The following is a 27,982-nucleotide window of genomic DNA, read 5'->3' as shown; positions in this document are numbered from 1 at the left end:
GGGAGGGGGGCAGACCGCCGGAAGTACGTCTGGGGAGTGGAAATATAGGAGGAAAGGCTCCGGTCCGGGATTCTAGAGCGACCTCTCTGCTCCTCGTCTCGTTGGTTCCGGAGGTCCTTCGGCCGTGGGAAATGCTGGCGCGCGCGGCGCGGGGGACTGGGGCCCTTTTGCTGAGGGTGAGTTCGGGGGAACCTAATCCAAAGGTCGGGCCAGAGAGCACCTGGGTCCGTACCTGGGAAGAAGCGGGATTCTAAGTTTGGTCAGAGAACTGGGGTCAGAGGTCATGGTATCCACGTGAGTTCCTCTCGGAGGACCCTTTAGGGTCGCGGTTTAGGAAGATGTCTCCTGGACAGGCGCCGAGAAGGGCGTGGTGCCCCGCCGGCTGGGGTTTTAGCTAATCCTTGTCTTTTCTTTAGGGCTCCGTACAGGCTTCTGGTCGTGCTCCGCGTCGCGCCTCCTCTGGATTGCCCCGAAACACCGTGGTACTGTTTGTGCCGCAGCAGGAGGCCTGGGTGGTGGAACGAATGGGCCGATTCCATCGGATCTTGGAGCCTGTGAGAACCTCTTCTGCCCACTCAGAGCCAGCCGGATGGCGAATTCCCCCATGACATGGGCGAATGGGGTGGGATCTCCTTTGAGCCTGCCCCCACCTTTGGTTTCCAACTCCCCCAGCCAGACCTAGCGAACCGCAGGCTGCTGAACTTCATACCCATATTACCATCTTTTCCTGTTTGCTCTAGCATCCCACAGACCCCGTTCTTGGGTATCTCCCGTATCTACTCTCTCTCAGCTCCACCCGTCTACTACTCTGCTGGCGCCTATTCCCTTGATTCTCTCTTCCATTCAGATGTGCAGCCTTGTATTCCTATCCTCTTGGGCTTCCCTACCATTGACACCCCCAGCTTTCTGCTGTACTTGGAATGTACCACATGTTGATTCCATACCCACTCCAGGCCTAGCTTGAATCCCAACCCTACAACCCTCATCCTGAGGACCCATGACTCCTCTTCCCAGGGCTTGAACATCCTCATCCCTGTGTTAGACCGGATCCGATATGTGCAGAGTCTCAAGGAAATTGTCATCAACGTGCCTGAGCAGTCGGCTGTGACTCTCGGTGAGGGGTGCAGGGTGACACGGGTTTTCTGAGGCCATTAGGATGTGGTTGCAGGAGATCCAGAGCTCAGGAGAATGAGTTGACTGAAAATTGGAGGCCTGATTTTCCCCCTTTTCTCTCCCACTCCTGTACCTGTAGACAATGTAACTCTGCAAATCGATGGAGTCCTTTATCTGCGAATCATGGACCCTTACAAGGTATCTCCTACTTGCTTTATTCAGCTTCTGAGTTGCTTTTCTCACTAAAATCCTCAACTCAAGCTTCTTAAACTGTCCATGCCCTTTTCAGGCAAGCTATGGTGTAGAGGACCCTGAGTATGCTGTCACACAGCTAGCTCAGACAACCATGAGATCAGAGCTCGGCAAACTCTCTCTGGACAAAGTCTTCCGGGTAAGGGGATCTGAGCCAGAGTTAGTGTTGAAAGACACATACCTCTCACTCTCAGTTCTTTCTGGGGGTCAAGATTAGTCAGAGGCACTTCTCAGCTTAGACCCTTGATCAGTGGGTTGAGGCCATGGAACTTATACCTCTTTTTCCAGGAGCGGGAGTCCCTGAATGCTAGCATTGTGGACGCCATCAATCAGGCTGCTGACTGCTGGGGCATTCGCTGCCTCCGTTATGAGATCAAGGATATCCACGTGCCACCCCGGGTGAAAGAGTCCATGCAGATGCAGGTGGGGGCCAGGGAGGGATGGGGAAGAGGACTTCGGGATGCTCCAGTCTCATGAGTACCTGGACTCCCTTCCCTATCATGATATTACAGGTCTCTGTAAGAGTTTATTCTGGCTTCTTTTTGATGGGGCTTGTTGGGGGCCTTCTAGGTGGAGGCAGAGAGGCGAAAACGGGCCACAGTTCTAGAGTCTGAGGGGACCCGAGAGTCAGCCATCAACGTGGCAGAGGGGAAGAAGCAGGCACAGATCCTGGCCTCCGAGGCGGAAAAGGCTGAACAAATAAATCAGGCAGCAGGTCTGCAGAGGGTAGAGGCTGAGGGAGGAGCAGGGTGTGGATCTTTGAGGGTTGGTGCTGTGACAGGAGCTTTGATGTACCCTGACCTCATGAGTAAAGCTTTGTCTCTTCTCTTCCAGGGGAGGCCAGTGCAGTTCTGGCCAAGGCCAAAGCTAAGGCTGAAGCTATTCGGATCCTGGCTGCAGCTCTGACACAACATGTAAGAGGCCCCAGGTTGGGAGTCGGGGACAGGAATTGACAATGGAAGAGGTTTTCTCATCTACCCTTGGGATAAGTTCCTGCCTTTGTGTGTTCCATTGAGCCAGATTACATGATCTCTTGTATTGTGATCTGCATTGTGATCTGATCCTTTTTTCAGGAGTCCAACTTCTTTTTTCTCCCCTCCCCTCTACGTACCCTCTGTCCCCAATCCCTTGTCCGAGTCTGTGATCTGTGTTTTTTTTCCCTTCTATGGCTACAGAATGGAGATGCAGCAGCCTCACTGACTGTGGCTGAGCAGTATGTCAGTGCGTTCTCCAAACTGGCTAAGGACTCCAACACTATTCTGCTGCCCTCGAACCCTGGAGATGTCACCAGTATGGTGGCCCAGGTTAGAGTGCCCCGAGGACCCAGCACAACACCAATGCCAGAAACTGAGACCCCACCATCACCATCACAACTTATATACCGTGGAGGCTTTTGGAGTTCCATGAGACCTGGACCTCCTGTTAGACTCTGTAGAGAATAAATCTCTAAGAATGAAACACTTTCCTCACCCTTGTAGATAGGGGAGCTCTTGAGACATCTCTTTTTTTGGCAGATACTTACACCATTATTTTGAGGGTGACCCTGTTTTGACAGCTTATAAGATTCCTAGAATCAGCTCAAAAGTTTGAGTCTTGAGAGAGAGAAAGGGAAAACAACCATATTGGGCCCAGCCCCACTTTCTTTGTAGTCATTGGTGGGTTGGGATGTGCCTTCTCTCATGTGTCCTCATGGCTCTCTCTTTGTCCCTCTTCTTAGGCCATGGGTGTATATGGGGCCCTCACCAAAGCCCCCGTGCCAGGGGCCAAGGACTCAGTCTCCAGCGGGAGCAGCAGAGATGTCCAGGGCACAGATGGAAGTCTTGATGAGGAATTTGATCGAGTCAAACTGAGTTAATGGAGCTGGGCTTGGCCAGGGAGGCTGGGGACAGGGAAACAGTACTCCCAGACTCTGGTTCTAGCTTCCCTGCCAAGATTTTGTTATTATTTTTTTATTTGAACTTTAATCATGTAATAAACTTGCCAGTGGCAAACCAGAAACTGTCTTCTTTGATTGGGGAATGAAGTTGGGAAAAAATCACCATTGTTTTCCATGGATGTCTGCTTCCATCCTCCAGGCCTCTCAGGTCTAGGAAGCTGATTCCTCCATGAGTAAGAATGAACCTCGTGTAGATAAAATCATCCTATCTTTAGGAAAAGCTTTGGGATAGGGTGGAAGGATTAAGCCACAGGTCTACTAAACTGCCAGCTGGGGAGTGTAGTTCCTCCTGCTAACTATGGGGATGTGAATTTGAGCAGGTGTTTGGGGGATTGGTTTCATTTTGTTTTAAGTAAGTTCTATACCCAATGTGAGACTAGAACTCACAACCCCAAGATAAAAAGTCACCTGCTTGGGGCACCTGTGTGACTCAGTCCTTCAAGTGTCTGCCTTCAGCTCAGTTCATGATCCCAGGGTTCTGGGATCCAGCCCTGCATTGGGTTCCCTGCTCATCGGGGAGTCTGGTTATACCTCTCCTTCTGTCCCTCCCCTTGCTTGCATACATATGTGTGCTCTCCTAAGCTCTCTCAAATAAATAAAACCTTTAAAAAAAAAAAAAAGATTATTTCACATGCTGGATTCCTCTGCTCCACCAACTGACCCATCCAGCAGGTGCCCCTGGGGGGATTTTTTTTATGGGAGACAGAACTATGCTGGCAGGACAGTCTTGCTGAATGCTTAAAGAGTTTTCCGGAACTGAAGATACTTATTCCTTCAAAAATTTCATGATTTCTACCATAGGCCAACCTCAGTCCTAGACATAGTTTACAAAAGCAGTTTAGACCCACCCAGTGGTTCTTGCTTTCACAGACTCAAGTTGGGCAGGGAAGACAGACAAGGAAATAGATACAAAGTGATAAGTGCTAGGATAGGAGAAGGTTCTGGTGCGAGCAACAGGGCTGCCAACTCTGCCATTGAGCTCAGGCTGGAAAAATTAATGCCTTCACCAGGCTAGGGTTTGGGAATATGCGGAGGCCCACAGTTCCAGAGAAGTTGGAACATTCAGAGTTTGCTAAGGCTGAAGGGTGGGATGTTAGGGTGTGTAACTGTATGGCAAGGTCCACAGCACAAGGAGATAGAATACGAAGAATTTGGACTTCAGCCTTAGGATAGGGAGGGAGCCATGAAGGTTTTCTTTTTTCCCTTCCTGAATTCTTTTAGGAAGATTAAGGTAGTCATATTAGTGCTTTAGATACAACTGACCTGGTACAATGTGGGCAGGGTATTTGAAGATGAAATGGGAGGCAGAAAGACAGTAGGAAGGCGGCCTCAACAATCCTGGAAGGGATGATGAGGCCTGAACTGAAGTAAGGACCCATTGGGATGGAGGTGAAGGGATGACATTTTTCAACATTTGTCTGAATTAGAATTTACTCATTTAACTATTTGATAACTATTGAACCCCAAAATACATGCCAGGCACTAAGGATATATAATAATGAAGAACTAAATTCCCTGCTCTCAATGAGAGAGAAAAAAGGGTTTTTTTCTTTTAAGATTTTATTTTTATTTTATTTATAACATTTAATTTTTAATTAATGTCTATACCCAACTTGGGACCCAAACTTAAAATTGCGAGATCAAGTCACAAGCTCTACCGACTTGAGCCAGTCAGATATCCCTCAATAAGTTTTAATTTCTATTTGGAAGGGACAAATCATTAATAAGATGTTTAGTGAATTGTGCTACAGAAGAAAAAGAAGGAAGATGGGAGAGGAGGCTGTAATCTGTAACATTATGTTCCTGGAAACCTCTGGAAGTTATATTTGAGCTAGATATGGAGATGAGGGGAAGACCTATTTGAGCACCTGGGAGTAAACCTGGAGATTCTAAATGTGACGGCGGTAAGGCCATTGTAACTGGAAGAGCAAAAGTTAAAATTTAAAAGTTAAAAGTTAAAAATAAAAAGCAAAAAAATTAAAATAGATGGAACAAACTTAAGGAAGCAAAGAAGTGGCAACTAGATAAATCAGAGAGGGAGAGAGGGAAGCCAGAGCTGGCATGAAGACTTGTAGGACCATGCAGGACTACAAGAACTTGGGCTTTACTGTGAAATCTGAAACCAATGGAGAGGGCTTTTGTTTATAACAGTAGCTTTATGGAGGGGCACCTGGGTGGCTCAGTTGGTTAAAAGTCCGCCTTTGGCTCAGGTCATGATCCTGGGGTTCTGGTATGGAGTCTTGGGATTGAGCCCTCATTGAGCCCCCTGGGAAGCCTGCTTCTCCCTCTCCTTCTTGCTTGTGCTCTCATTATCTCTGTCTCTCTCACTCTCAAATATTTTTTTTAAAAAGTAGCTTTCTAAAGAAGATATGATACATCTATACAACGGAATATTACACCTCCATCAGAAAGATTGAATACACAACTTTTCTATCAACATGAATGGGACTGGAGGAGATTATGCTGAGTGAAATAAATCAAGCAGAGAAAGTCAATTGTCATACGGTTTCACTTGTGGAGCATAAGGAATAACATGAAGGACATTGGGAGAAGGAAAGGAAAAGTGAATTGGGGGAAATCAGAGGGGGAGTCGAAGCATGAGAGAATGTGGATTCTGAGAAACAAACTGAGGGTTTTGGAGGAGAGGGAGGTGGGGGGGGGGGTTGGGTGAGCCTAGTGGTAGATATTAAGGAGGGCACATATTTCATGGAACACTGTGTGTGGTGCATAAACAATAAATCTTGGAACACTGAAAAAATAAAATGTTTTTTAAAAGTAACTTTCTTGAGATGTAATTCACGTAACATTCACCCATTTAAAGTATAAATCAGTGATTTGTAGTGTATTCAGAGTTGTGCAACCATCACCATTTTAGAACATTTTCATCATCTCTCCTCCATCCCTACTACACCACCAAAACCCTGTACTCATTAGCAGTCACTCCTCTCTTCCCCCAGTTGTAGGAAAACACTAATGTACTGTCTCTGTAGCTTTTTGTATTCATGTAAATGGAATAATATAAAATGCTATTTTGTGATTGGCTTCTTTCACTTAGTAAGTTTCATCCATGTAATAACAGGTAGCAGTACTCCGTTACTTTTTATGGCAGAATAATATTCTTTTTTTTTTTTTTAAGATTTTTTATTTATTTATTTGAGAGAGAGTCAGTGAGAGAGAGCATGAGCGAGAAGAAGGTCAGAGGGAGAAGCAGACTCCCCATGGAGCCGGGAGCCTGATGTGGGACTCGATCCCGGAACTCCGGGATCATGACCTGAGCCGAAGGCAGTCGTCCAACCAACCAAGCCACCCAGGCGTCCCGGCAGAATAATATTCTATTGTATGATATAGTACATCATACAATATCTGTCTGTCTATTGGTGAAGGCCATTTGGGTTGTTTTGCTATGAACTGTCAAGTGCAAGTTTTTGTGTGGACATATGCTTTTCATTTCTCTCGGATGTATGTCTAGGAGTCAAACTGCTGGGGAGTATGGTAACTCTATATTTAACCTTTTGAAGAACTGCCAGACTGTTTTCCAAAGCACCATTTTACAATCCCAAAATCAGTGAGTGAGGGTTCAAATTTCTCCACATCCATTGCCAGTACTCGTTTTTTTTTTTTTTTTTTAAGATTTTATTTATTTGTTTGACAGAGAGAAATTACAAGTACACTGAGAGGCAGGCAGAGAGAGAGAGAGAAGGAAGCAGGCTCCCTGCTGAGCAGAGAGCCCGATTCGGGACTCCATCCCAGGACCCTGAGATCATGACCTGAGCCGAAGGCAGCGGCTTAACCCACTGAGCCACCCAGACGCCCCAAGTACTCGTTTTTTGTCCTTTCTATTACAGCCATCCTAGTGAGTATGAAGTGGTATCTCTAGTATTCCCCTGATGCTTAATGATGTTGGGCATCTTTTCCTATGTTAATTGGTGCAATGTTAATGTGTATATTTTCTTTGGAGAAAAGTCAGATCTTTTGCCTATATTTATTTATTCTTTAAAAACATGCTTGTGTTTTAAAAGTTTATTTATTTTGGGACACCTGGGTGGCTCAGTTGGTTAAGTGGCTGCCTTCAGCTCAGGTCATGATCCCAGGGTCCAGGGACTGAGCCTGCATCGGGCTCCTTGCTCAGCGAGGAGCCTGATCTCTCTCTGCCTCTGCCTGCCACTCTATCTGTGTGTACTCTCTCTCTTTCTCTGACAAATAAATAAAATCTTTTAAAAAATTATTTAAGTAATATCTACACCAAACGTGGCTCAAACTCACAACCCCAAGATCAAAAGTTGCCTGCTCTTCTGCCTGAGCCAACCAGGCGCCCCTCCTTTGCCCATTTAAAAATCTTATATGGGTGCCTGGAGGGCACAGTGGGTTAAGCTTCTGCCTTCGGCTCAGGTCATGATCTCAGGGTCCTGGGATAGAGCCTCACATGGAGCCCCACATCCAGCTCTGCTCAGCAGGGAGCCTGCTTCCCCCTCTCCCTCTGCCTGTCTTTCTGCCTACTTGTGATCTCTCTCTCTGTCAAATAAATAAAATCTTGTAAAATTTTATGTATTTATTTATTTATTTATTTATTTTAAAGCGGGGGTCTTTGTCCGATGTGAGGCTTGAACTCACGACCTCAAGATTAAGAGTTGCATGCTCTAGCGACTGAGCCCGTCCGTTGCCACACGTTTGCCCATTTTTAAATTGGGAGTATTTTTTAAATTACTAAATTGGAAGATACAGTGAAAATACATGAAGAGGGGGAATAATAAAATCTATCAGTTGGTGTCAGCTAAGCAAAAAGGAGAAAATAGTTATCCCTACTTTATGGATGAAGTAATGCCCAATAATGCCAGCGAGTGGCAGAGCTAAGATTCATGCTAAGTTTGATTCCAAAAGGACAGTTCTTAGGCTTAATCAAGAATGACCAGTGCTTCCCTGAGCTCTTCTAGCTTAGCTCCCTGCTCCTAATTCTCTTGAACTACTATGATCTCTCATCAAATTCTCCTCCTGGGGCGGGTCCGGCGCTCCCTGCCGAACTTCTTCGGAGGCGCCGGCAGATGGCGCTGAGGGCCCCCGCGGGCCGCTCTGTCCGGCGTGCGCTTGTCTGTGGTGCCAGTGGGCAGGCGTTGCTGCTGCGCTTCCGGGCATCGTTCAAGGTGAGCCAGGGTCTTCGAGAATCTACTCGCTCTTCCTACTGGTCACTCCCCTTTTCCAAAGGGACCCATACCCCGCAGCTCGCAACCTAGTGTTCTAAGTACCGAAGCCACGGCGCCCAGGAGAAGTCTGGGTAGCCACCAGATGAAGCAGAGTCGTCCGGATGTGTGGGTCCCGGCGAGGCCCAACAAGCCCTAGACCCTGTGACTCTGGTTTGCTGCGCGGGGTAGGTTGCGACTCCGGTCTCCTGGCGATACTGGCCATCCGGAAGCTGAGCGTGACTCCTCCCCTTGGTCCTCGTGGTCCCCACCAGGCGGCGCCGTCAGTCCCGCCCGGGTTACCCTGCGGTTGCAAGCCCTGGCCACCCCAGGGGTTTTGAGATTGGCAAGGAGAGAGGTGAAGAAATGAGCTGTCAGAGAGCTTTCTACCAGTAGGAATAAGTTTCCCTCGTGGACTGTGCATTTCATCGTTAGACTCTCTTGGAGTACATGTGCAAATCCCTAGCTCCACCCCTAAAGATCCTGATTAAGTAGATCTGGGGTGGGGCCTGGAAATCAGCATTTTAAACAACTGCTCCAGGTTGATGCCCATAGTCTGCGGATCTCATCTTTGGAAACACTGGTATAACTGATGGAGAGGAACATTGCGTTGGGTTGGCTATGGGGCTGTTTATCCTCCGGAAGGCTTCCAAGAGGAAGTGATTTTTGCTTTGCTTTGTATTGAGGCACCAGAATATACATTACCCTACAGTGATGAATTCCTTCCCCGCTACCAGCAGGATGCAGAAGATCTCAGTGCTGCTCTTCCTGGCCTGGGTCAGCTTCCTCTTCTATGCCGGCATTGCTCTCTTCACCAGTGGCTTCCTGCTTACCCGTTTGGAACTCACCAACCATAGCAGCTGCCAAGAGCCCCCAGGCCCTGGGTCCCTGCCATGGGGGAGCCAAGGGAAGCCTGGGGCCTGCTGGATGGCTTCTCGATTCTCTCGGCTTGTGTTGGTGCTGATAGATGCTCTGAGATTTGACTTTGCCCATCCCCAGCGCTCCCACGGTCCTGGAGAGCCTCCTGTCTCTCTGCCCTTCCTGGGCAAATTGGACTCCTTGCAAAGGATCCTGGAGATTCAGCCCCACCATGCCAGGCTCTACCAATCTAAGGCGGATCCCCCCACCACCACCATGCAGCGCCTGAAGGCCCTCACCACAGGCTCACTGCCTACCTTTATCGATGCTGGCAGTAACTTTGCCAGCTATGCCATAGTGGAAGACAATCTCATTAAGCAGCTCGCCAGTGCAGGTTAGTCTGGGCCCCTTTGGAAGCCAGAATACCTTACCATATTTTCTCTTTAGAGGTCAGAGAGCCAGAACTTTGGGTGCTCAACTGCATGCTAGACTGCTGTGCAAGGACAGGGGAAGAGAGAGAGAGACCAGAGCCCTGCATGCAGCAAGTGCAGGTGTGGGCTTTTTCGTTCTGGAGTTTTTAATCTGCATGGAGTGTTGGTTTTACTTTTGGGGAGCTTTCAGTAAGAGGCAGTAGAGCAATGAAGAGGAGACGATGTGAGTCTGATATTCTCATAAGTGTGGAGGAAAGTGCAGAGGGTGCCATACCTTGTCCACTCACTGACTTGGAAAAAGCAGCATATACCCAGGAAAAACAGAGTAGCAAAAATAGCTAGGGATTGAGAACTAGCAGAGCCTTTTGTAGAAACAAGGAGTGAGAAGTCTGGTTATTGGGGAAAGTATGGTTATCAGGGAAAGCTTCATAGCAGAAAATTTTAGGCCTTGAAGGATAAAGAGTTGCTGGGTGAAATTGCTGGTTGAGATTTCTGAGACATCTATAAAGGGCATCCTCTTCTCTTTCCCTCTGCCTTGACTCTTGCTTAGGTTGTGACCCACTCTCATGTCCCTGCAGGAAGGCGTGTGGTCTTCATGGGAGATGATACCTGGAAAGATCTTTTCCCTGGAGCTTTCTCCCAAGCTTTCTTCTTCCCATCCTTCAATGTCAGAGACCTGCACACAGTGGACAATGGCATCCTGGAACACCTGTATCCAACCAGTGAGCATGGGGCCAGAGGCAGGCCCAAGACTGGGAGCTGTGGAGGGCTACTTCAGGTCACAAATTCTGAGCTTCCCGTGGATACAGTGGCCTGGGATTGTGTCCCTTCACATAGTGTCAGAACTTGGCTGGGGTTGAGGAGTGGGCCTTAGTCCCCTGTGCTTAGTGTTTTTCCTTTCACAGTGGACAGTGGTAAATGGGATATGCTGATTGCTCACTTCCTGGGTGTGGATCACTGTGGCCACAAGTATGGCCCTCACCACCCTGAAATGGCCAAGAAACTTAGCCAAATGGACCAGGTGATCCAGTGAGTGTGGGATATTGGCTGGGGGAATGGGTTTGTGTCTGAGAATCTTAGGATATATTGACCCAAGAGAAAAAGTCTTTATCTTGGAGCCTCTTTCCTTGCTGAATTCTGCCTTTTCTAGGCATTTTTCTGAAGTTAGGGGCCTCATCCATCTTGAGTAACTCAGCATGTGACTTTGGGAAGTAGGGTCATGACTGAAGAGGTATCTCTTTGCCAAAAGTCTAGACCCTCCTAATGGAAGTTATGGTGGCGGGGAATGATCTCCTAGGAAAATCTTTATCCATTCCTACCTCCTGATGTATTTCTTGGCCCTCAGGGGACTTGTGGAGCGTCTGGAAAATGACACACTGCTGGTTGTGATTGGGGACCATGGGATGACCATGACTGGGGACCATGGAGGAGACAGTGAGCTGGAGATCTCTGCTGCACTTTTTCTGTACAGTCCCAAAGCCCTCTTTCCTGGTGCCCCCCCAGAGGTGAGGCCTGGGGTGTTCTTTGTCTGGTCTCTTGGTATTCAGTTGAATTATGATCACAGCATTCTTGTGGCTCTCTCCATTTTTGGCTCTCAAATTCATGACTCTGGGCATCCCCCACTCATTTCCTACTGAGGTCCCTATGTCTTCCATCCCAAATCCTGATCTCAGCTCTGTGGTGAACCCATTGGCCCCTCTCCTTTTCCTCTAGGAGCCGGAGATAGTTCCTCAAATCAGCCTTGTTCCTACGCTGGCCCTGCTGCTGGGCCTGCCCATTCCGTTTGGGAACATTGGGGAGGTGATGGCTGAGCTGTTCTCAGAGGTTGAAGATGCCCAGCCTCACTCCTCTGCTCTGGCCCAAGCCTCAGCTCTCCATCTCAATGCCCAGCAGGTAGGTGATGGACTAGGGTGGGCATAGGAGAAGCATAATGATCACTTGTCATTTGTTCAGTCTTAATCCCACCTTCCACAGTCATGTCCTCCTTCCCTCCCTTCCCCCCTGTTCCAGACAGAGTTCAGGTCCCTGATTTCCAGATACCCCTTTTGATAACAGCTATCTTTGCCTCTGTCCTGGTTGATATCTCTGATGTTTTCCCCTTGGTCTCTGACCATTTTTGCCAGGTATCCCGATTTCTTCACGCCTACTCAGCTGCTTCTCAGGACCTTCAAATTACGGAGCTTCATCGGCTGCAGAACCTTTTCTCCAATGCCTCTGCTGACTACCAGCGGCTTCTGCAGAGCCCCCAGGGGGCTGAGGCAGCACTACAGACTGTGATTACTGAGCTGCAGCAGTTCCTGCGGGGAGTTCGGGCCATGTGCATTCAGTCTTGGGCTCGTTTCTCTCTGGGTCGCATGGCCGGGGGTGCTGCTCTCATGGCCGCTGCCTGCTTTCTTTGTCTGCTGGTATCCCAGTGGGCGACATCCCCAGGCTTCTGCTTCCACCCCTTCCTCCTAATACCTATGGCCTGTGGTCTGGCTGGTACCATAGTGTGTGCTGGACTCCTGACAACTACTGGGCTGAGGCTGGATCCAGTGGTCCTAGGGGCTATGGCTGCAGTGGGCTCACTCCTGCCTTTTCTGTGGAAAGCATGGGCTGGCTGGGGGTCCAAGAGGCCCCTGGAAGCCCTACTTCCCATCCCTGGGCCTGTCCTATTATTCCTGCTCATTCGCTTTGCTGCTTTCTTCTCTGATAGCTTTGTTGTAGCTGAGGCGAGGGCCACCCCCTTCCTTTTGGGTTCCCTCATCTTGCTCCTGATTGCCCAGCTTCACTGGGAGGGCAAGTTGCTCCCACCTAAGCTGCTCACAATGCCCCGCCTTTGTTTTCCAGCCTCTACGGGCCCTCCCCGACACAGTGGTACTTATGCCCTGGGACTTGGAGTAGGGTTGCTTTTATGTATAAGGCTAGCTGGGCTTTTTCATCGCTGCCCTGAAGAGACACCTGCTTGCCGTTCCTCTCCCTGGCTGAGTCCCTTGGCATCCATGGTGGGTGGTCGAGCCAAGAATCTGTGGTATGGAGCTTGTGTGGGGGCTTTGGTAGCCCTGTTAGCTGTCGTGCGCCTATGGCTTCGCCGCTATAGCAATCTCAAGAGTCCTGAGCCCTCTGTGCTCTTTGTGCGCTGGGGGCTGCCCCTAATGGTACTGGGCACTGCTGCCTACTGGGCGCTGGCGTCGGGGGCTGATGAAGCACCCCCACGTCTCCGGGCCTTGGTTGCTGGGGCATCAGTTGTGCTGCCTAGGGCTGTGGCCGTGTTGGCCGCTTCAGGGCTCATGCTGCTGCTCTGGAGGCCCGTGACAGTGCTAGTAAAGGCTACGACAGGAGCCCCAAGGACCAGGACTGTCCTCACTCCCTTCTCAGGCCCCCCCACTTCTCAGGCTGACTTGGATTATGTGGTACCTCAGATCTATCGACACATGCAAGAGGAGTTCCGGGGCCGGCTAGAGAGGACCAGATCCCGGGGCCCCCTGACTGTGGCGGCCTATCAGTTGGGGAGTGTCTACTCAGCTGCTATGGTCACGGCACTCACCCTCTTGGCCTTCCCACTTCTGCTATTGCATGCAGAGCGCGTTAGCCTGGTGTTCCTGCTTCTGTTTCTGCAGAGCTTCCTTCTCCTGCATCTGCTTGCTGCTGGGATACCCATCACCACCCCTGGTAAATACGTTTCTCAGCCCTTATTCCTCCAAGGACAGTAGTGATGTGACTTCAGCCTCGCTTGTTTTCAGGGAGGTGTTGCTCCTCAGATTCTTCACAAAGTTGGGATGGTCTTCCTGGTGTAGCCAAGCTAACTGATCCCTGCCACTGGCTCTCAGCAAGGCTCATGAAGGAGGGAGAGACATGAGTACTCTAAGATTCATTTCTTAGTGGAAATGCTGCACCTTCATGGAGTTCATTTCCTGATTTTCCAGGAAGTGGGAGTGGGAGTGGGAATGGGAGTGGGGAATTACAAGTGTGTAAAGTCATAGTGAGCTGTTTGTATATGAGAGAGAGAGAGAGATAGAGAGAGAGAGAGAGATGGAACACAGTTCAGATTAGAGAAATGGAGGCTTAGTGCCAAAGAGGGAATTAGAATAGCAGAGTGTTGCATGTAAGGAGGTCGGGGTGAGGGGCATGTATGTGTGTAGCACTGAAGCAGTAGGAGGATCTGACTGCCAGGCAGTAGGCTATGGATTAGGGAATGGGATGTGACTGTGAAGAGGTTTCTGTCTTCCCCCAGGTCCTTTTACTGTGCCATGGCAGGCAGTCTCTGCTTGGGCCCTCATGGCCACGCAGAGCTTCTACTCCATGGGCCACCAGCCTGTCTTTCCAGCCATTCATTGGCACGCAGCCTTCGTGGGATTCCCAGAGGGTCATGGCTCCTCCACCTGGCTGCCTGCTCTGCTGGTGGGAGCCAACACCTTTGCCTCCCATCTCCTCTTTGCAGGTACTTTATTCCTCCGTTGCTTCCATTGTTTACCCTGACTTTCTGGAGAGAAAGGAGACCCCTGGATTTGAGTGGGGCGAGGTTATTTTGTTGGATCTTTGGGCACCCCTTGGCCAGCACTTCCTGGAGCCTTAGTCGGCTAGGGTGGTTGGGGGCCGGGGTGGCCTGGTTCCTAGGGCCTCCACTGATTCTAGCCCTGCCTTCCCCCTGAGGCAGTAGGTTGCCCATTGCTTTTGCTCTGGCCCTTCCTCTGTGAGAGTCAAGGGCCCCGGAAGAGGTGGCAGTCCCTAGGGAATGAAGCTGAAGCCAGAGTCAGGCCTGAGGAGGAAGAGGAGCCACTGATGGAGATGCGGCTCCGGGATGCACCTCATCACTTCAATGCAGCGCTGCTGCAGCTGGGCCTCAAGTACCTCTTTGTCCTCGGTATTCAGGTGAGTGCAGAGAGAGAGCACGGAGTTAGTGACCTTTTCTCATGCCTGTACATCACATTCTTTCATACTTTGCCAAAACCCTGGGGGAGAGCCTGGACCGAAGTACAGATAAGCAAAATGGTTGCCTAAGGCTGTGGCCTCAAGGGGCTGGCTGTATTGAGACTTGAACTTGGGTCTCCTAAATCCTAGCCTTGGATTGTTTCCTCTCTATAAGCTAGATCTGGACCTTGCTGATTGCATTTGGCGATTCCTTCATTAGTGGACAGACAGGAAAAACTGAGGTGATGGCCAGGATTCTTTCCCAGACTATGTCATGGATCTTCCTTCTCTTCAGAGGCAGAAGGTGTGACTGACATCTTCCTCTCAACCTGGGAGGCAGAGCCTGAATGTGATCAGCACAGGTGGATAGTGCTTGTCCAAGGTCACACAGTGAGTCATGGTGAGGCCAGGAAAAGACTTAAGTCTCCTGACTCCTAACCCAGGTTTTTTTCCACTGACATGCACTACTTTCCTACTCCTTCCAGTCCTCACAGGGGCAACTCTCCCTTTGACCTGTTTCCTCCTCCCCAAGTAAATTGACCTTTCCTGTCCTCCCTAGATTCTGGCCTGTGCCTTGGCAGCCTCCATCCTCCGCAGGCATCTCATGGTCTGGAAGGTGTTTGCCCCCAAGTAAGTGGATTTGCTTGAGAAGTATTGGTGTTGGGGAGGGTGAAGCTTGGAGGAAAGAATGAACATTAGGGTGGTCAGGTTTTGTCTCGTCAGGGAAAAGGCTCTAGACCTACTCTCAGTGTCCCCTGAGAATTCTCCACTTTTCTTTTCAGGTTCATTTTTGAAGCCATGGGCTTTATTGTGAGCAGCGTGGGACTTTTCCTGGGCATAGCTTTGGTGATGCGAGTGGATGGTGCTGTGAGCTCCTGGTTCAGGCAGCTAGTTCTGGCCCAGCAGAGATAGCCTAGGCAGCTAGTGCTGGTTTGTGGCCACAGGCAGAGCTGGAGAACAGTCTAGCCTGGCCTATATAGGTGCTGGCTGGATCATCTGCAAGAGAGGCTTAGCTCCACTTTTTACCACCATGCAGCCAGGAGCTACTGACACCTGGGACTTCATTATTTTATAATTCAAAATCATAGTGGGGCCTGCTCCCTAACTCTTGCTTTCGAGGGTGGCCTCCAAAGAAGAATAAACTAATAATGTAAATATGTGTGTCTGAGAGGTGGCAGAGCCCCCCACCTGTATCTTATGCAGACCTGCCTATGCCTGAAAACCTTTGGGAAGTGTTTGAAAGTGTCTGAATTCACTTCCCTTACTTCCTCCTCCTCCTCCTCCCCTTACTTCATTCCTGTTATCCCACCTGCCATTTTTCTTTTCTTTTCCGTGTAATGTATTTTATTAAATTCTTATCCTTTGGCTGATAGCAGAGACTGCTGGAAAGACAAGCCCAGGCATCATGGAGTACACAGACTCATTGTCTAAAACCCGAAACGGTGCTGTATTCCCTCCTCTTTTGGGTTCTTTCACCCCAGAGCACCCTTTGTCCTTCACTTCTAGGACAAAGTGGCTTAGGAGGCCACCCTAGGTTTCCAACATTTGCTATCATTTATCAGACCTAATGCCCTTCTTACATAGCATTTCATCTTGTCCCATTGATTATTCCAGACTTGAAACCAAAATTATAAGTTTAAAGCATGACCCTTGTGCTCTCCATCCATCTCACTACTGTGTCACATTGCAGTGCTGGCATGAAATTCTCATGGAAATGTGCCTCAAAGGAGGGTGGGGGGAAGCTCTGAAGAGAAGGGTCAGGCCTGCTATTTGATGTTCAAGAATGCCCAGGACAGGAGGAGATGAAACAACTGAAAGAAGAACAGATGTAAAATTGTGGAATAGCACTTCTTCTTGGCAGAAAGACAAGCTGCTTAGCAGTGAGTGTGAAGGAAAGGCATTCACGGCTGTGGTAGCTAAAGAAAGAGATGGAATTATTCATGGCTAATAGTCTGTAGTGCTACATAGGTCAAACAGAAAGATGATAAGAAATGTATACTATTTCAGGCAATTAGAGGATAGGACATTGGTAACCTTGGCAGGGATACACTAAAAAAGAAAGAAGTTAGGCCCCAGCAAAGACTAAAAGATGAATTAGAAAAAAGTCCCTTTGCTTTTCTCTGTCTCGTGGACACCATTCCCAGGCATCATTTAATAAGCACACAGTACCTCTGTGAGAAGAAAAGACCCTATTCCATCCCTAGCACCAATGGGAAGGATTTCAGGACTCCAGTTCCTCAGCTTCTCCTAGTCAGGTTCCACCTCGTCCTTTTTTTTTCTTTCTTTCTTTTTTTTTCTTGGCAGGGAGCCTCCTTTCCTGGAGCCTGAAGCCTAAAGCCTAAGGAAAATATGCTGATCTGCCATCGGCTATTTCCTTTTCTTCTGATCTAACTTCAAGATCCTTTTGGAGAAAGATATATGGTTAAAAATTCTTATCCCTGCCTCCTAGTTGACATCAAAACACCCATTCCACACTAACTCACTGTTTTTCTAAAGAGCTTTATTGAGGTACAATTCATATAAAATTTGGCCATTTAAAGTGCACAATTCAATAACTTTTGGTATATTCACAGAGCTGTACAACTCACCAGAGTCAATTTCAGAACATTATCATCACCCCCAAAAGAAACTCGGTACATTTTCCTATCACCCTCCAACCCTCCCTACCTCCATCCCTAAACTTAGGCAACCACTAATCTCCTTTCTGACTGTGTTTTCTATTCTGGACATTTTATATAAATGGTATCCTACAATATGTGTCCTTTTCTGTCGGGCTTCTCACTCAGCCCAATTTTTCAAGGTTCATCCATGTTGCTTCACGTATCAGTATTTCATTTCTTTTTTATGGCCAAATAATGTTCCATTGCAGGGATATATCACATTTTATCTGTTCATTCATTGATGGCCATTTGGGTTCTTAACACCTTTCAGTTTTTACAAATAATGCTGCTTTGAACATCCATGTAAAAGTTTTGTTTGGATGTATGTTCTCATTTATTTTTGGTATATACCTAGTGGTATATTGTGGAATTGCTAGGTCAAATGGTACATCTATGTTTAACTTTTTGAGGAACTGCCAGTTTGTTTTCCAAGGTGCCGTACCACGTAATACTCTTATGGTTAGTATATAAGGGTGCCAATTTTTGCACATCCGTGCCTTATAATTACTACTTTTGATTCTAACCATCCTAGTGGGTGTGAAGTGGTATTTCATGGTTTTGGTTTGCATGCCCTTGATGATTAAAGGTAATGAGCATTTTTCTTGTGCTTGTTGGAGAACTGTCCATTCAGAGTCTTTCTCTGTTTATTAATTGAGTTTTTTCCTAATTTTTGAGTTATAAGCATTGTTTATATATTTCAGGTATACATACCTTGTCAGATACATGATTTGCAAATACTTTGTTCATTTTCTTGAGTTGTCCTTTCATTTTTTTTTTAAAGATTGATTTATTTGAGAGAGTGTGTGTGCAAGTGCAGGGAGAGGTAGAGGGAGAGAGAAAATCTTCATTAGACACACTGAGCATGGAGCCCAAGGCAGTGCTTAATCCTAGGACCCTGAGATCATGACCTGAGCTGAAACCAAGAGCTGGACACTGACCTGACTGAGCCATCCAGGCGTCCCTCTTTTTTTTTTTTTAGGTAGACTCCACTCCTGAGTTGGGACTTGAATTCTTTTGACGCTGAGATCAAGATACCCATGTTCTACTGACTGAGCCAACTGCCCTAGTCTTTTCATTTTCTTTTTTTTTTAAGATTTTATTTATTTATTTGACAGAGAGAAATCACAAGTAGACAGGCAGGCAGAGAGAGAGAGAGAGAGAGAGAGAGAGAGAAGCAGGCTCCCTGCTGAGCAAAGAGCCCGATGCGGGACTCCATCCCAGGACCCCGAGATCATGACCTGAGCCGAAGGCAGCGGCTTAACCCACTGAGCCACCCAGGCGCCCCGTCTTTTCCTTTTCTTGATAGTGTTCATCTTCTTGATCGTCTTTGCAGTACAAAATTTTAAAATTTCGGTGAAGTCCAGTTCATCCTATTTTTCTTTTGTTGCTTGTGTGTTTGGTGTTCATATGTAAGAAACCTTGTTTAATGCCACAATTTGGTTTTAGAAAAAAATATTTTTTTAAGATTTTATTTATTTGACAGAGATCACAAGTAGGCAGAGAGAGAGAGGTAGGGAAGCAGGCTCCCTGCTAAGCAGAGAGCCTGATGTAGGGCTCAATCCCAGTGTCCTGGGATCCTGACCTGAGCCAAAGGCAGAGGCTTTAACTCACTGAGCCACCCAGGCGCCCCTAGTTTTAGAAAAAATTTTATCACTCCTACAGAGTCCCTATACTTTGTTTACAACTGATCCTCAGTTTCACTGCAGGTCACTGATCTGTTTTCTGTTTTTCTAAATTTGTCTTTTCTGAACATTTCATACAAATGGGGTCATCAAATACGTGGTCTTTAATTTTTATTTATTTGACAGAGATCACAAGTAGGCAGAGAGGCAGGCAAAGAAAGAGAGGGGGAAGCAAGCTCCTTGCTGAGCAGAGAACCCAATGTGGGGCTTAATCCTTGGACCCTGGGATCATGACCTGAGCCAAAGTCAGAGGCTTAACCCACTGAGCCACCCAGGCACCCCAATGACTTAGAATTTTTTAAGGTTCATCCATGTTGAAGCATGTATCAGTTTTTGCCTCTTTATTGCTGAGTCATAGTCCATTGTATGGCTAATGGACATTGTTTTTTAGCTATTATGAATATTTTTGGAGCTGCTGTGAGCATTTGCATACCATTCTTGGTGTAGATGTGTTTTTATTTTTCTTGAGAGGTTTCCCTAGAGTAGAATTTTTGGGTCCTATGATAAGCTTATGATTTAATTTTTAAGAAACTGCGAGACTATTTTCCAAGGTAACTATAACATTTTATATTCCCACTATGTGTAAGAGTTCTAGTTCTTCCACATCCTCACTAACATTTGGTATCACCTGTGTTTTTATTTGTTTGTTTGTTTATTTATTTAAAGTAGGCTCCACACTTAATGTGGAGCTAGAACTCTAAACTGTGATATCAAGAGCCACACACCCTACGGACTGAGCCAGCCAGGTACCCCTGGCATTATCTGCATTTTAAGAATTGTAACCATTCTGTGTGTGTACATGTGTCATGGTATTTTATGGTTTTATTATTTTTTAAAGATTTTTTTAAAAGATTTTATTCTTTTTTTTTTTTTTAAGGTTTTTTTTTTTTTTTTTAAGATTTTATTTATTTGTCAGAGAGAGAGCACGAGCGAAAGTGAGCACAGGCAGACAGAGTGGAAGGCAGAATCAGAGGGAGAAGCAGGCTCCCTGCGGAGCAAGGAGCCCGATGTGGGACTCGATCCCAGGATGCTGGGATCATGACCTGAGCCGAAGGCAGCTGCTTAACCAACTGAGCCACCCAGGCGTCCCAGATTTTATTCTTTTAAGTAATTTCTACACCCAACATGGGGCTTGAACTTGCAACTCCAAGATCAAGAGACATACTGAGCCAGCCAGGTTATCTTGTGGTTTTAATTTGCATTTCCCTGATGGCTAATCATTTTTTAATATGGTGCTTAGCCATTCATTTACCTTTTTTCCCCATAAAATTCCTATTCATGTTTTTCTGTTCATCTTAAAATGGTTTAGATTCTTTTCATTATTGAGCTTTGAGAGTTACATATTGTGGATACTGGTCGGTTATAAGATTATAAGGTAGGTAATAATCGGAAAATAATTTCTCCATTTTTGACTTTGCATTTTCTTTCTTTTTTTAAGATTTTATTTACTTGACAGACACAGATCACAAGTAGGCAGAGAGGAAGCCAGAGAGAGAGGAAGGGAAGCAGGTGCCCTGCTGAAGAGCCTGATGCAAGGCTGGATCCCAGGACACTGGGATCATGACCTGAGCTGAAGGCAGAGACTTTAACCCACTGAGCCACCCAGGCACCCCTAATTTTCTTGATCTTGCCTTTGTAGCAAAAGTTCTTAATGAAGTTCAGCTTACCCATATTGAGTTGGCTTTATCTGTGGTAAGGGTCACAGTTTTGCTTTGTTTCTGCGTACTGATAGCCAGTTCTCTTGGGTCTCATTTGTTGAAAGGGGCAGGTACCTTTGAGCAGAGCGGGTTGTGCAAGCCCAGGGCCGTTCTGCCAGCAGTCGGCCTGCATAGGGTTGAGCAGAATGCGGTAGCGTGCTGGTGCTCCATGGTGAGCAAAGAAAGGATGGGCGGATTACCAAGGGCCCTGGTCTGGCCTCAGTTCGTTTTTGGAGATACTTTGTGCCTCGGCTGGGTATATTGTGGCGACTCCGGGCGGTACTACGATTCCCAGCATGCACTGCGCGGGCCTGCCCTCTGCGGGGGCAAAGCTAGACAGACCGGGAAGTGTGGCTGCGAGGGAAGGGATGGGACACGGTTTCTAGTACCGAGATCGATTTCTCAGGGTTTTGGCCTGCGCGAAGGACTAGCAAGCCGAACCCTGAAAAGTACCACTTCCGCCCTCTGGTCCGCCGTAGCCTCTCTCACCCATCGCTACCCGACTCGTTTCTTCCTCGAGTTTCCCGCGGGCAGTAACCCTTGAAGAGGACCAACCGCAGCCGAGAGTTTTGCCGGCCGGGCCAACCAGAGGCGAGATGGAAGAGGCGGGGGTGGGAGCCGCCACAGTGTCCAGGAGATAGTCCATTTCTCCTGTAAAGGGCGAGTCGCTCCTGCTGGGGCCCGGAGGGGAGCAAAGGAGCTGCGGGGGGTTTCGGAAGCGGAAGGACCCCTCCCCGCTCCGGTGGGGACCGCGGCGGGGCCGGGCTTACCTTTCAGGGTTCCCCTCCAGGTGTCCAACCCCAGCCTCGACCACCATGTCGCACCAGAACCCTCTGGGCACCTCAGTGCCACACACCAGCTGCCTAGACCTGTGGAGGGAAAAGAATGACCAGCTAGTTCGACAGGCCAAGGTAACACGGTTGCTGGGACCCTCGTTTACCAGAAAGGGGGTTTCCGGTGGATTTACCGCAACTGATGGGGAGGGAGTGAGTTTGGCTTCCCCCGTCAGGAGCCAGAAATGACTGGAGAACATCATCCCTTGCCACTGTTGCAAGGGGAGAAATAAGGATTGATCCTCAATGATACCTCATCCCACATCTGTTAGGTGGCTCAGGACTCGGGTCTGTCTCTGAGGCGACAGCAGTTGGCTCAAGATTCACTGGAAGGGTTCAGGGGACTCCTCCATAGTCTGAGGGGTAAGTAGGATACTCCTCAGGTTGGTCAGTTACCTTCCCCCACAGCTAGAGACCAGTTCCTGTTCTGCATTTCTGGAACTGAGAAAATTCCTCAGGGGACAGGGGATCCTATTTAAGTCACAGACAGGACTGGAGTGGAATTCACTTTGGTGCAGGTGAATCTCTTTGCTCCATCACTCGCCCTTTCCAAACTCTGCAAATGGCCATTTTGGTTGGGGTGAGAAGATCTTTGGGTTTGGATCTTAAAGATTTTATTTATTTATTTGTCAGAGAGAGAGAGAGTGAGAGCAAGCACAGGCAGACAGAGTGGAAGGCAGAGGCAGAGGGAGAAGCAGGCTCCCTGCGGAGCAAGGAGCCCAATGTGGGACTCGATCCCAGGACGCTGGGATCATGACCTGAGCCGAAGGCAGCCGCTTAACCAACTGAGCCACCCAGGCGTCCCTGGGTTTGGATCTTATTTGGGGAATCTTTCTGCGGGGAGTGGTCTGTGAGATCAACTTGTGTTCCTCCAGGGCTCCCTGCAGCTGTTCCTGTTCTCCCCTTGGAATTGACTGTTACCTGCAATTTCATTACCCTGAGGGCGAGCCTGGCCCAGGGTTTCACTGAGGACCAGGCACAGGATATCCAACAGGGCCTGGAGAGAGGTGAGGGCCAGAGATTGCTTTCCATTTCCCTGCCAGATTGTCTGGGTTTAAGTACTTGCAAAGGGGATATCAGGAGCAATAAAATTTGTCACCTCCATGGAGAGAGTTGCAATTCTCTTATCCTCCAGGTGTTCTTCAGACCAGGAGCACTTTTTGTGACCTTTGGGCTCCTGCAGAAAGAGAAAAGCAGAGATGAGGTCCCAACCTCAGCTGTATGTTTGTCCTCTACAGTGCTGGAGACCCAGAAGAAGTTGGGGCCCAGACTGGAATGTGGGCTCAGGGGGCTGTGGGACTCCGTTCTCCATTATTCCACCCTTCTCCTGGAGGTGCTCCCTGCCCTTCACCACCTGGCTGGCCTGCAGGCTGCCGTCTGGCTAAGCACTGACTGTTTGGGGGACTTGACCTTCTTGCTGCAGACCTTGAATGGCAACCAGGTAATTTGGGAAGTAACTTGGATCTAAGGGTCTCTTCCTATTTCTCACCTGTCTCAGTGGCAGTAGCATCATTTTTGTGCTGGAAAGGCTGCTGGGTTGGTGGTTAGAAGACCTGGATTCTCTCTGGGACTCTTGGTGACATTGTTCTGGTTGGTCTTTCACTGGGGGGATTCTCTTGAGTGGTGGTAGGTTTTTAATATTTATTTATTTGTTTTGAGAGAAAGAGAGAGGGATCATATGCACGGGCAGGGCATAGGGAGAGGGAGAGAATCTCAAACAGACTCAAGCGTAGAGCCAGATGTGGGGCTTGACCTTATGACCCTGAGATCATAATCTGAGCCAAAATCAAGAATCTGACACTTAAGCAACCCAGCCACCCCGGTGCCTCTTGAGTGTTTTTTCAAATTGCTTAATGATCTTGGATAGGGTTAGGGCTTTTATTGACCTTGCTGAAGTCATCTCCCAGCTCAGTCTTCTCATCAATAACCCACACATAGTTCTTGCCCTGAGTCTTCTGGGCTCATACTGAATGAGGAGGCTCACTAAAACAGATCATCAGTGCCCCCAAGGTTTTCATCCTCCCTTTATCCTCACCCCATAGCTATCTATGTCTTAAAACTGAGGGAACAGGAATCAGGAGGACCCTTGATTTCAAGGTCCAGTCAGGATAGACTGAGATAGGAGAGGAGAGGTGGTTTATAGGCTTAGAGCCTCTGATCACCCTTCTTTCCTCAGAGTGAGGCCTCTGAGAATCTGCTGCTGCTTCTGAAAACTTGGAGCCCTCCAGCTGAGGAGTCAGATGCTCCACTGACCCTGCAGGATGCCCGGGGCTTAAGGGATATCCTTCTTACAGCTTCTGCCTATCGCCAAGGTCAGCTAGCAGTCCTACTCATCCCTTCTTCCCCGCTCCCTGTCTTAAGGGGTCCTTTGGCTCAAACCTTCCCTGTCATGTTCCATTCAGCTCAGTGGAGCTTCTCTGTACTTCTTGTTACCTATCATCCCCCAGCTTCCTTAAGTTTAAACCCTGAACTGACCTTAGGCCTCCAGGAGCTGATCACAGGAAGCCTGCCCAGGGCACTGAGCAGCCTACAAGAAGCAGCCTCAGGTCTATGCTCACGGCCTGTGTTGGTCCAGGTGTACACGGCTCTGGGGACCTGTCTCCGTAAAATGGTAAAGACAGTCCTAGTGGGGGTCGGGGAAATTATGGGTGTTATAGACACCTTTCTGCGTCATGAGGGTAGCTGAGGCTTGTGTCCTCTCAACCTTCTAGGGCAATCCACAAAGAGCTCTGCTGTACTTGGCTGCAGCCCTGAAAGGGGGGTCAACATGTGGTCCCCCACTTCTGGAGGCCTCTAGGCTGTATCGGCAACTGGGGAACACAGCAGCAGAGCTGGAGAGTCTGGAGCTGTTGGTTGAGGTAAGGGACTGAAGATACAGGGATTGCTGAAGTGTTAGGGAGACTAATTAAATTGTAAATAGAAGGAAATAGGACTTCCAAAGATTAAAGATATACTTTTTTCTTTTTGTCCCTTTTAGGCCTTGAATGTCACTCACAGTTTTGAAGCCCCTCAGCTTCTCATTGAAGTAGAGTTACTACTCCCCAGACCTCACCCAGCCTCACCCCTTCATTGTGGCACACAGAGCCAGGCCAAGTACTTGCTAGCAAGTCGATGTTTACAGGTGGGAAGGTGAGGTTCCACTGCCTTGCTCATCTGAGCTCCTTTTCCCATTTCTGATGCCTTCCCTGGGGTGTGATTCTGCTTCTGTTCTTGCACGTCAGCTGTGTGGACGAGTCAGTGGTAGGACATAGGTTTCCACTCCTCAACCTTCTGCCTTATTGCTGGACCTGAACTTAAGATTCTTCACCCAGACACTAAGCTCTTGTACCTTTAAAATTCTGAAATCAGTCGCTTCTTGGCCTTTTGGCTAAGATCAAGTGTAAAACCCTGAAATCTCCCAAATCCATTCTGTAAGGAGTGGGAGCCCCAAGCTCCCACTCTCCCTACTCCCCAGGGACCTTGAGCATCCTTTTGTTAGTTTAGAGCCCTTGGCGGACCCTGCTAAGGGCCTAAGATGAAGCTCATAGGCTATGACTTCTCAGGGCAGAGGATGCTGCAGAGCATTACTTGGACCTACTGGCTCTGGTGCTGGATGGCTCAGAATCAAAGGTGGGTATGTCTTCAAGATTCTCTGTAAGAGGGTTGGAGTCTCCTCTGGAGTAGAATAGGACTGTTGTTTTCTCTTTCTTCTGCTATTCTGTCTGTCCAAGCTGGAAGGCTAGACCACAAAGGTTCTCGAGCAAAAGGTCCGGGGTAGCAAGCAATGGGTGGTCTCTGTGGTACCAGAGCCTGGTGAAGAGGTTGGGGATGGTGACTAATGTCTCTTTAAGACACTGTGTCCTCTTCCCACCCCAGTTCTTTCCCCCGCCTTCCCCTCCAGGGCCTTGTATGCCTGAGGTGTTCTTAGAGGCAGCTGCAGCACTGATCCAGGCTGGCCGAGCCCAGGATGCCTTGACTGTATGTGAGGAGCTACTCAGCCGCACATCATCTCTGCTTCCCAAGATGCCCCAGCTGAGGGAAGATGCCAGAAAAGGAACCAAAGAGTCACCACACTGCCCATCCTGGGTCTCTGCAACCTACCTGCTTCAGGGTCAAGCCTGGGTGCAGCTGGGGGCCCCAAAAGAGGCAATTAGTGAATTTAGCCGGTGAGCTCAGGAAGCCAACCAGAATCCTAGGGGAAGTGTGGAGGGATAATTTGCTGATTGGGACCTGAGTAAGCTCCATTCTTACCGAGTCACCCTAGAGTTTCTTTCTTTCTTTCTTTTCTTTTTTTTTTTTCACCGTAGAGTTTCTGAGGTTGACTCTTCCTCACCCCTATTTTGTGTTCCACTTCAGGTGCCTTGAGCTGCTTTTCCGGACCACACCTAAGGATGAAGAACAAGGTGATCTAGACTCTCAATTTTCCTCTTCCCTCCTGGAAGGGGAGGGGTGGTGAATGTGTTGCCTTTCCTTGTATCCTAGCCTACCAGGAGACTTTAAAAAAAGGTGGGGGGGGTACTCCAGACATAAGAAGAGAAGGAGGAGTACTTGGGATTCTGTAGTACTACAGTACACAGGTGCCTGTGTAGCAGGGACACACTTTTTTGACTTTGAGGTGGTCCCCAGGGCCTGCTTCCAATCGTGAGAAGGGGTGTATATCAGATGTGGCACTACAACAGCTTCGGGCAGCTGCCCTGATTAGTCGTGGACTTCAGTGGGTGGCCGTTGACCAAGATACGAAAGCCCTACAGGACTTCCTTCTCAGTGTGCAAATGTGCCCAGGTATGTATATTTGCATGATATCAGCTATGTCCAGATGTACAAGGACAGAGAGGGCCATCTGGGAGGTACTTGGGGATCAGTGGAAGAGTGATGTTCCCAGATAGAAGGGGATGAATGAGGTTGTACCATATATACCTAGGGATATACCCAGGCTTGAAGACATTTGCAAGTGTGTGTGAGGGCTCTCTGGAGTTCCTCAGTCTTTCCAGTGTCCTCAGACACAAAGACCACAACTATGCTCAGAGTTTGCTGGGGAGAAGCAGTCAGCTGAGCCCTTTTTCTTGGGCGGGCAGTACCCTGGAGTAGGAATGGTTGGGAATGGACCCTCCTGGTTCCATGTGTGACTGTAGAAAAGATACTTTCCTGCTCTAAGCCTCAGTTTCTCCTTTTATAAAATGCTTAAGGCTGTGTCAGGTTCTAAGCCTTTCTACTTTGGGGTGGGGCTGCAGGTAATCAAGATGCTTCCTTTCACCTGCTTCAGACTCTGAGGAGGATGGATCGGAGGCATGAGGCCACTGCTCTCTGGTGGAGGCTAAAGGCCCAAACAGAGTTGCCACAGGAGAATGCTGCATGGTGAGGCTGAGGCCTGCGGGGTTGGGGCTGAGGGCAGTTGGCTTCTTGGAGTCCTTGAGTCTGTTGGGGGTGGTAATGAATGAAAGGGATGGAGTGGCTGCCTATCCTTCACCCTCAAACATGACTCTTTTTGCTCTGCAGGTCTCTCCCCCTGTACCTAGAAACCTATCTGGACTGGATTCATTCCCCTGACCGTGAAACCCTTCTTGAGGAGTTTCAGACATCTCTGCCGGAGCCTCATGAACTGTAGCTGCCACATTTTAAAGAGCCTGAGCTGGGGCTCCAGTGGCCCATTTCTCCGTGGGGACGGCTTTCTGCTTTACCATTCTTGAGGAGTGTGGGTGAAATAGATCATTCCTGTATAAGTCTGGTATTGGTGAAGTTGGTAGGAGTCCTGCAAAATTTGGCCTAGTTACTGCCATTCTGGTTCCTTTGCCACCAAAAAGGCATTAACTTTGCTATGACTGACACCTTTTTTTCCTATATTCCTGTTAATTGTGTTGAGTAAAATGCATATTTATCTCTTGTTTGCCTACTACATATACTTGAGTGGGATGGCTCACAGCTGTCTGATTCAGTTGAGTGCTGGTTCTCTAAGATGCCCTCTCCCAACATCATCTACCTTATGAGATTGAGTTCTGGGTAGAAGAAAGGGAAAGGGCCACAGGAATCCTTGCAATGGCTTTGGTTCTTTCTGTTGCCTAAAAGCCAGAGTCTCAAAGCCCAGGATCCTGTGCAAGGTCACAGAATGAGTGGAGCTGGGTCTGGAAGGTGGTCTGGGCAGACCTCTCAGGACAAGGGCAAACATTTGGTTCTTAGAGGGGAGGGACAAGCAGACCTCTGAGTCTCTAAGTGACTCCCTACCCCTATCCCAAATTCTAGAAATTTGGGATTTGACAGTCTCAGTCAATCCTGTCTGTGTGGATAGGAGGTGAAGGGTGAATTAATATAATCAGCATGATACCAAATCTGTTTATTGAATTTAGTCAGGGCTAGCTGGCATTTGGGGCCCAAGGACTTCAAGTCTCAGCATGCAGCTTTCTTGCTGCTTTGGGTTCTATTGAATCTACTGGGTTCTGTGGTTGCCTTTATTTTATTTATTTATTTATTTAAAGATTTTAT

The 27,982-nt window shown here is 48.3% G+C and overlaps 3 protein-coding genes and 1 long non-coding RNA gene across 18 annotated transcripts in view; 3 read left to right on the top strand and 1 right to left on the bottom strand.

Annotated features, from left to right (window-relative positions):
- The first annotated feature begins 10 nt into the window (after positions 1-10).
- Positions 11-3,363, top strand: STOML2 (stomatin like 2). Of its 3 annotated transcripts, XM_082694705.1 has the most exons (10): positions 11-176; positions 417-554; positions 1,015-1,114; positions 1,253-1,311; positions 1,403-1,504; positions 1,654-1,788; positions 1,936-2,080; positions 2,200-2,279; positions 2,541-2,669; positions 3,083-3,363. In XM_082694705.1, the coding sequence occupies exons 1-10, from the start codon at positions 132-134 to the stop codon at positions 3,218-3,220; spliced, it is 1,071 nt and encodes a 356-aa protein (XP_082550831.1). In that variant the 5' UTR covers positions 11-131; the 3' UTR covers positions 3,221-3,363. The 3 variants fall into 3 exon arrangements, with proteins under 3 accessions (XP_082550831.1, XP_082550829.1, XP_082550830.1); XM_082694703.1 differs by lacking the exon at positions 2,541-2,669 and having other exon boundaries at positions 25-176; XM_082694704.1 differs by lacking the exon at positions 1,015-1,114 and having other exon boundaries at positions 79-176.
- Positions 3,364-8,353: 4,990 nt separating this feature from the next.
- Positions 8,354-15,809, top strand: PIGO (phosphatidylinositol glycan anchor biosynthesis class O). 9 transcript variants are annotated; one of them, XM_082694656.1, is made up of 11 exons: positions 8,354-8,439; positions 9,216-9,727; positions 10,343-10,486; positions 10,670-10,793; positions 11,110-11,269; positions 11,478-11,657; positions 11,888-13,415; positions 13,978-14,184; positions 14,401-14,615; positions 15,214-15,284; positions 15,437-15,809. In XM_082694656.1, exons 2-11 carry the CDS (start codon positions 9,217-9,219, stop codon positions 15,564-15,566), a joined length of 3,270 nt encoding a protein of 1,089 aa, XP_082550782.1. In that variant the 5' UTR covers positions 8,354-8,439; position 9,216; the 3' UTR covers positions 15,567-15,809. The 9 variants fall into 9 exon arrangements, 6 of the variants coding, with proteins under 6 accessions (XP_082550782.1, XP_082550784.1, XP_082550785.1 ...); XR_014301715.1 differs by having other exon boundaries at positions 8,376-8,439; positions 11,888-13,490; XM_082694658.1 differs by having other exon boundaries at positions 8,376-8,663.
- A 1,497-nt stretch (positions 15,810-17,306) lies between these two features.
- Positions 17,307-27,982, bottom strand: part of LOC309846075 — a 277,012-nt gene continuing 266,336 nt past the window's right edge. Inside the window, exon 2 of the long non-coding RNA XR_014301724.1 lies at positions 17,307-18,382. This is a non-coding gene — a long non-coding RNA (uncharacterized lncRNA). The remainder of the gene's footprint in view (positions 18,383-27,982) is intronic.
- Positions 20,093-27,386, top strand: FANCG (FA complementation group G). Of its 5 annotated transcripts, none has more exons than XR_014301719.1 (15): positions 20,093-21,284; positions 21,484-21,604; positions 21,799-21,889; positions 22,402-22,533; positions 22,765-22,967; positions 23,703-23,838; positions 24,007-24,137; positions 24,238-24,384; positions 24,504-24,655; positions 25,069-25,135; positions 25,382-25,671; positions 25,862-25,908; positions 26,132-26,287; positions 26,769-26,860; positions 27,002-27,386. XR_014301719.1 is itself a non-coding variant. In XM_082694664.1 (15 exons), exons 2-15 carry the CDS (start codon positions 21,509-21,511, stop codon positions 27,108-27,110), a joined length of 1,881 nt encoding a protein of 626 aa, XP_082550790.1. In that variant the 5' UTR covers positions 20,094-21,284; positions 21,484-21,508; the 3' UTR covers positions 27,111-27,386. The 5 variants fall into 5 exon arrangements, 2 of the variants coding, with proteins under 2 accessions (XP_082550790.1, XP_082550789.1); XR_014301720.1 differs by having other exon boundaries at positions 20,093-21,353; XM_082694664.1 differs by having other exon boundaries at positions 20,094-21,284; positions 26,737-26,860.

This window comes from Mustela nivalis (assembly GCF_964662115.1).
Source record: "Mustela nivalis genome assembly, chromosome: 13".
NCBI classification, from domain to species: Eukaryota; Metazoa; Chordata; class Mammalia; order Carnivora; family Mustelidae; genus Mustela; species Mustela nivalis.
This window is presented reverse-complemented; position numbering and strand designations above follow the sequence as displayed.

Bases quoted from the DNA above. Each gene is read 5' to 3' on its own strand.
- STOML2 (XM_082694705.1), top strand. From the start codon at position 132: ATGCTGGCGCGCGCGGCGCGGGGGACTGGGGCCCTTTTGCTGAGG. The intron at 177-416 runs GTGAGTTCGGGG...TCTTTTCTTTAG, and splicing joins CTGGGGCCCTTTTGCTGAGG to GGCTCCGTACAGGCTTCTGG. The intron at 2,280-2,540 runs GTAAGAGGCCCC...CTATGGCTACAG, and splicing joins CTGCAGCTCTGACACAACAT to AATGGAGATGCAGCAGCCTC.
- PIGO (XM_082694655.1), top strand. From the start codon at position 9,190: ATGAATTCCTTCCCCGCTACCAGCAGGATGCAGAAGATCTCAGTGCTG. The intron at 9,728-10,342 runs GTTAGTCTGGGC...ATGTCCCTGCAG, and splicing joins TAAGCAGCTCGCCAGTGCAG to GAAGGCGTGTGGTCTTCATG. The intron at 10,487-10,669 runs GTGAGCATGGGG...TTCCTTTCACAG, and splicing joins GGAACACCTGTATCCAACCA to TGGACAGTGGTAAATGGGAT.
- FANCG (XM_082694664.1), top strand. From the start codon at position 21,509: ATGTCGCACCAGAACCCTCTGGGCACCTCAGTGCCACACACCAGCTGC. The intron at 23,839-24,006 runs GTCAGCTAGCAG...AACTGACCTTAG, and splicing joins AGCTTCTGCCTATCGCCAAG to GCCTCCAGGAGCTGATCACA. The intron at 26,861-27,001 runs GTGAGGCTGAGG...TTTGCTCTGCAG, and splicing joins CCACAGGAGAATGCTGCATG to GTCTCTCCCCCTGTACCTAG.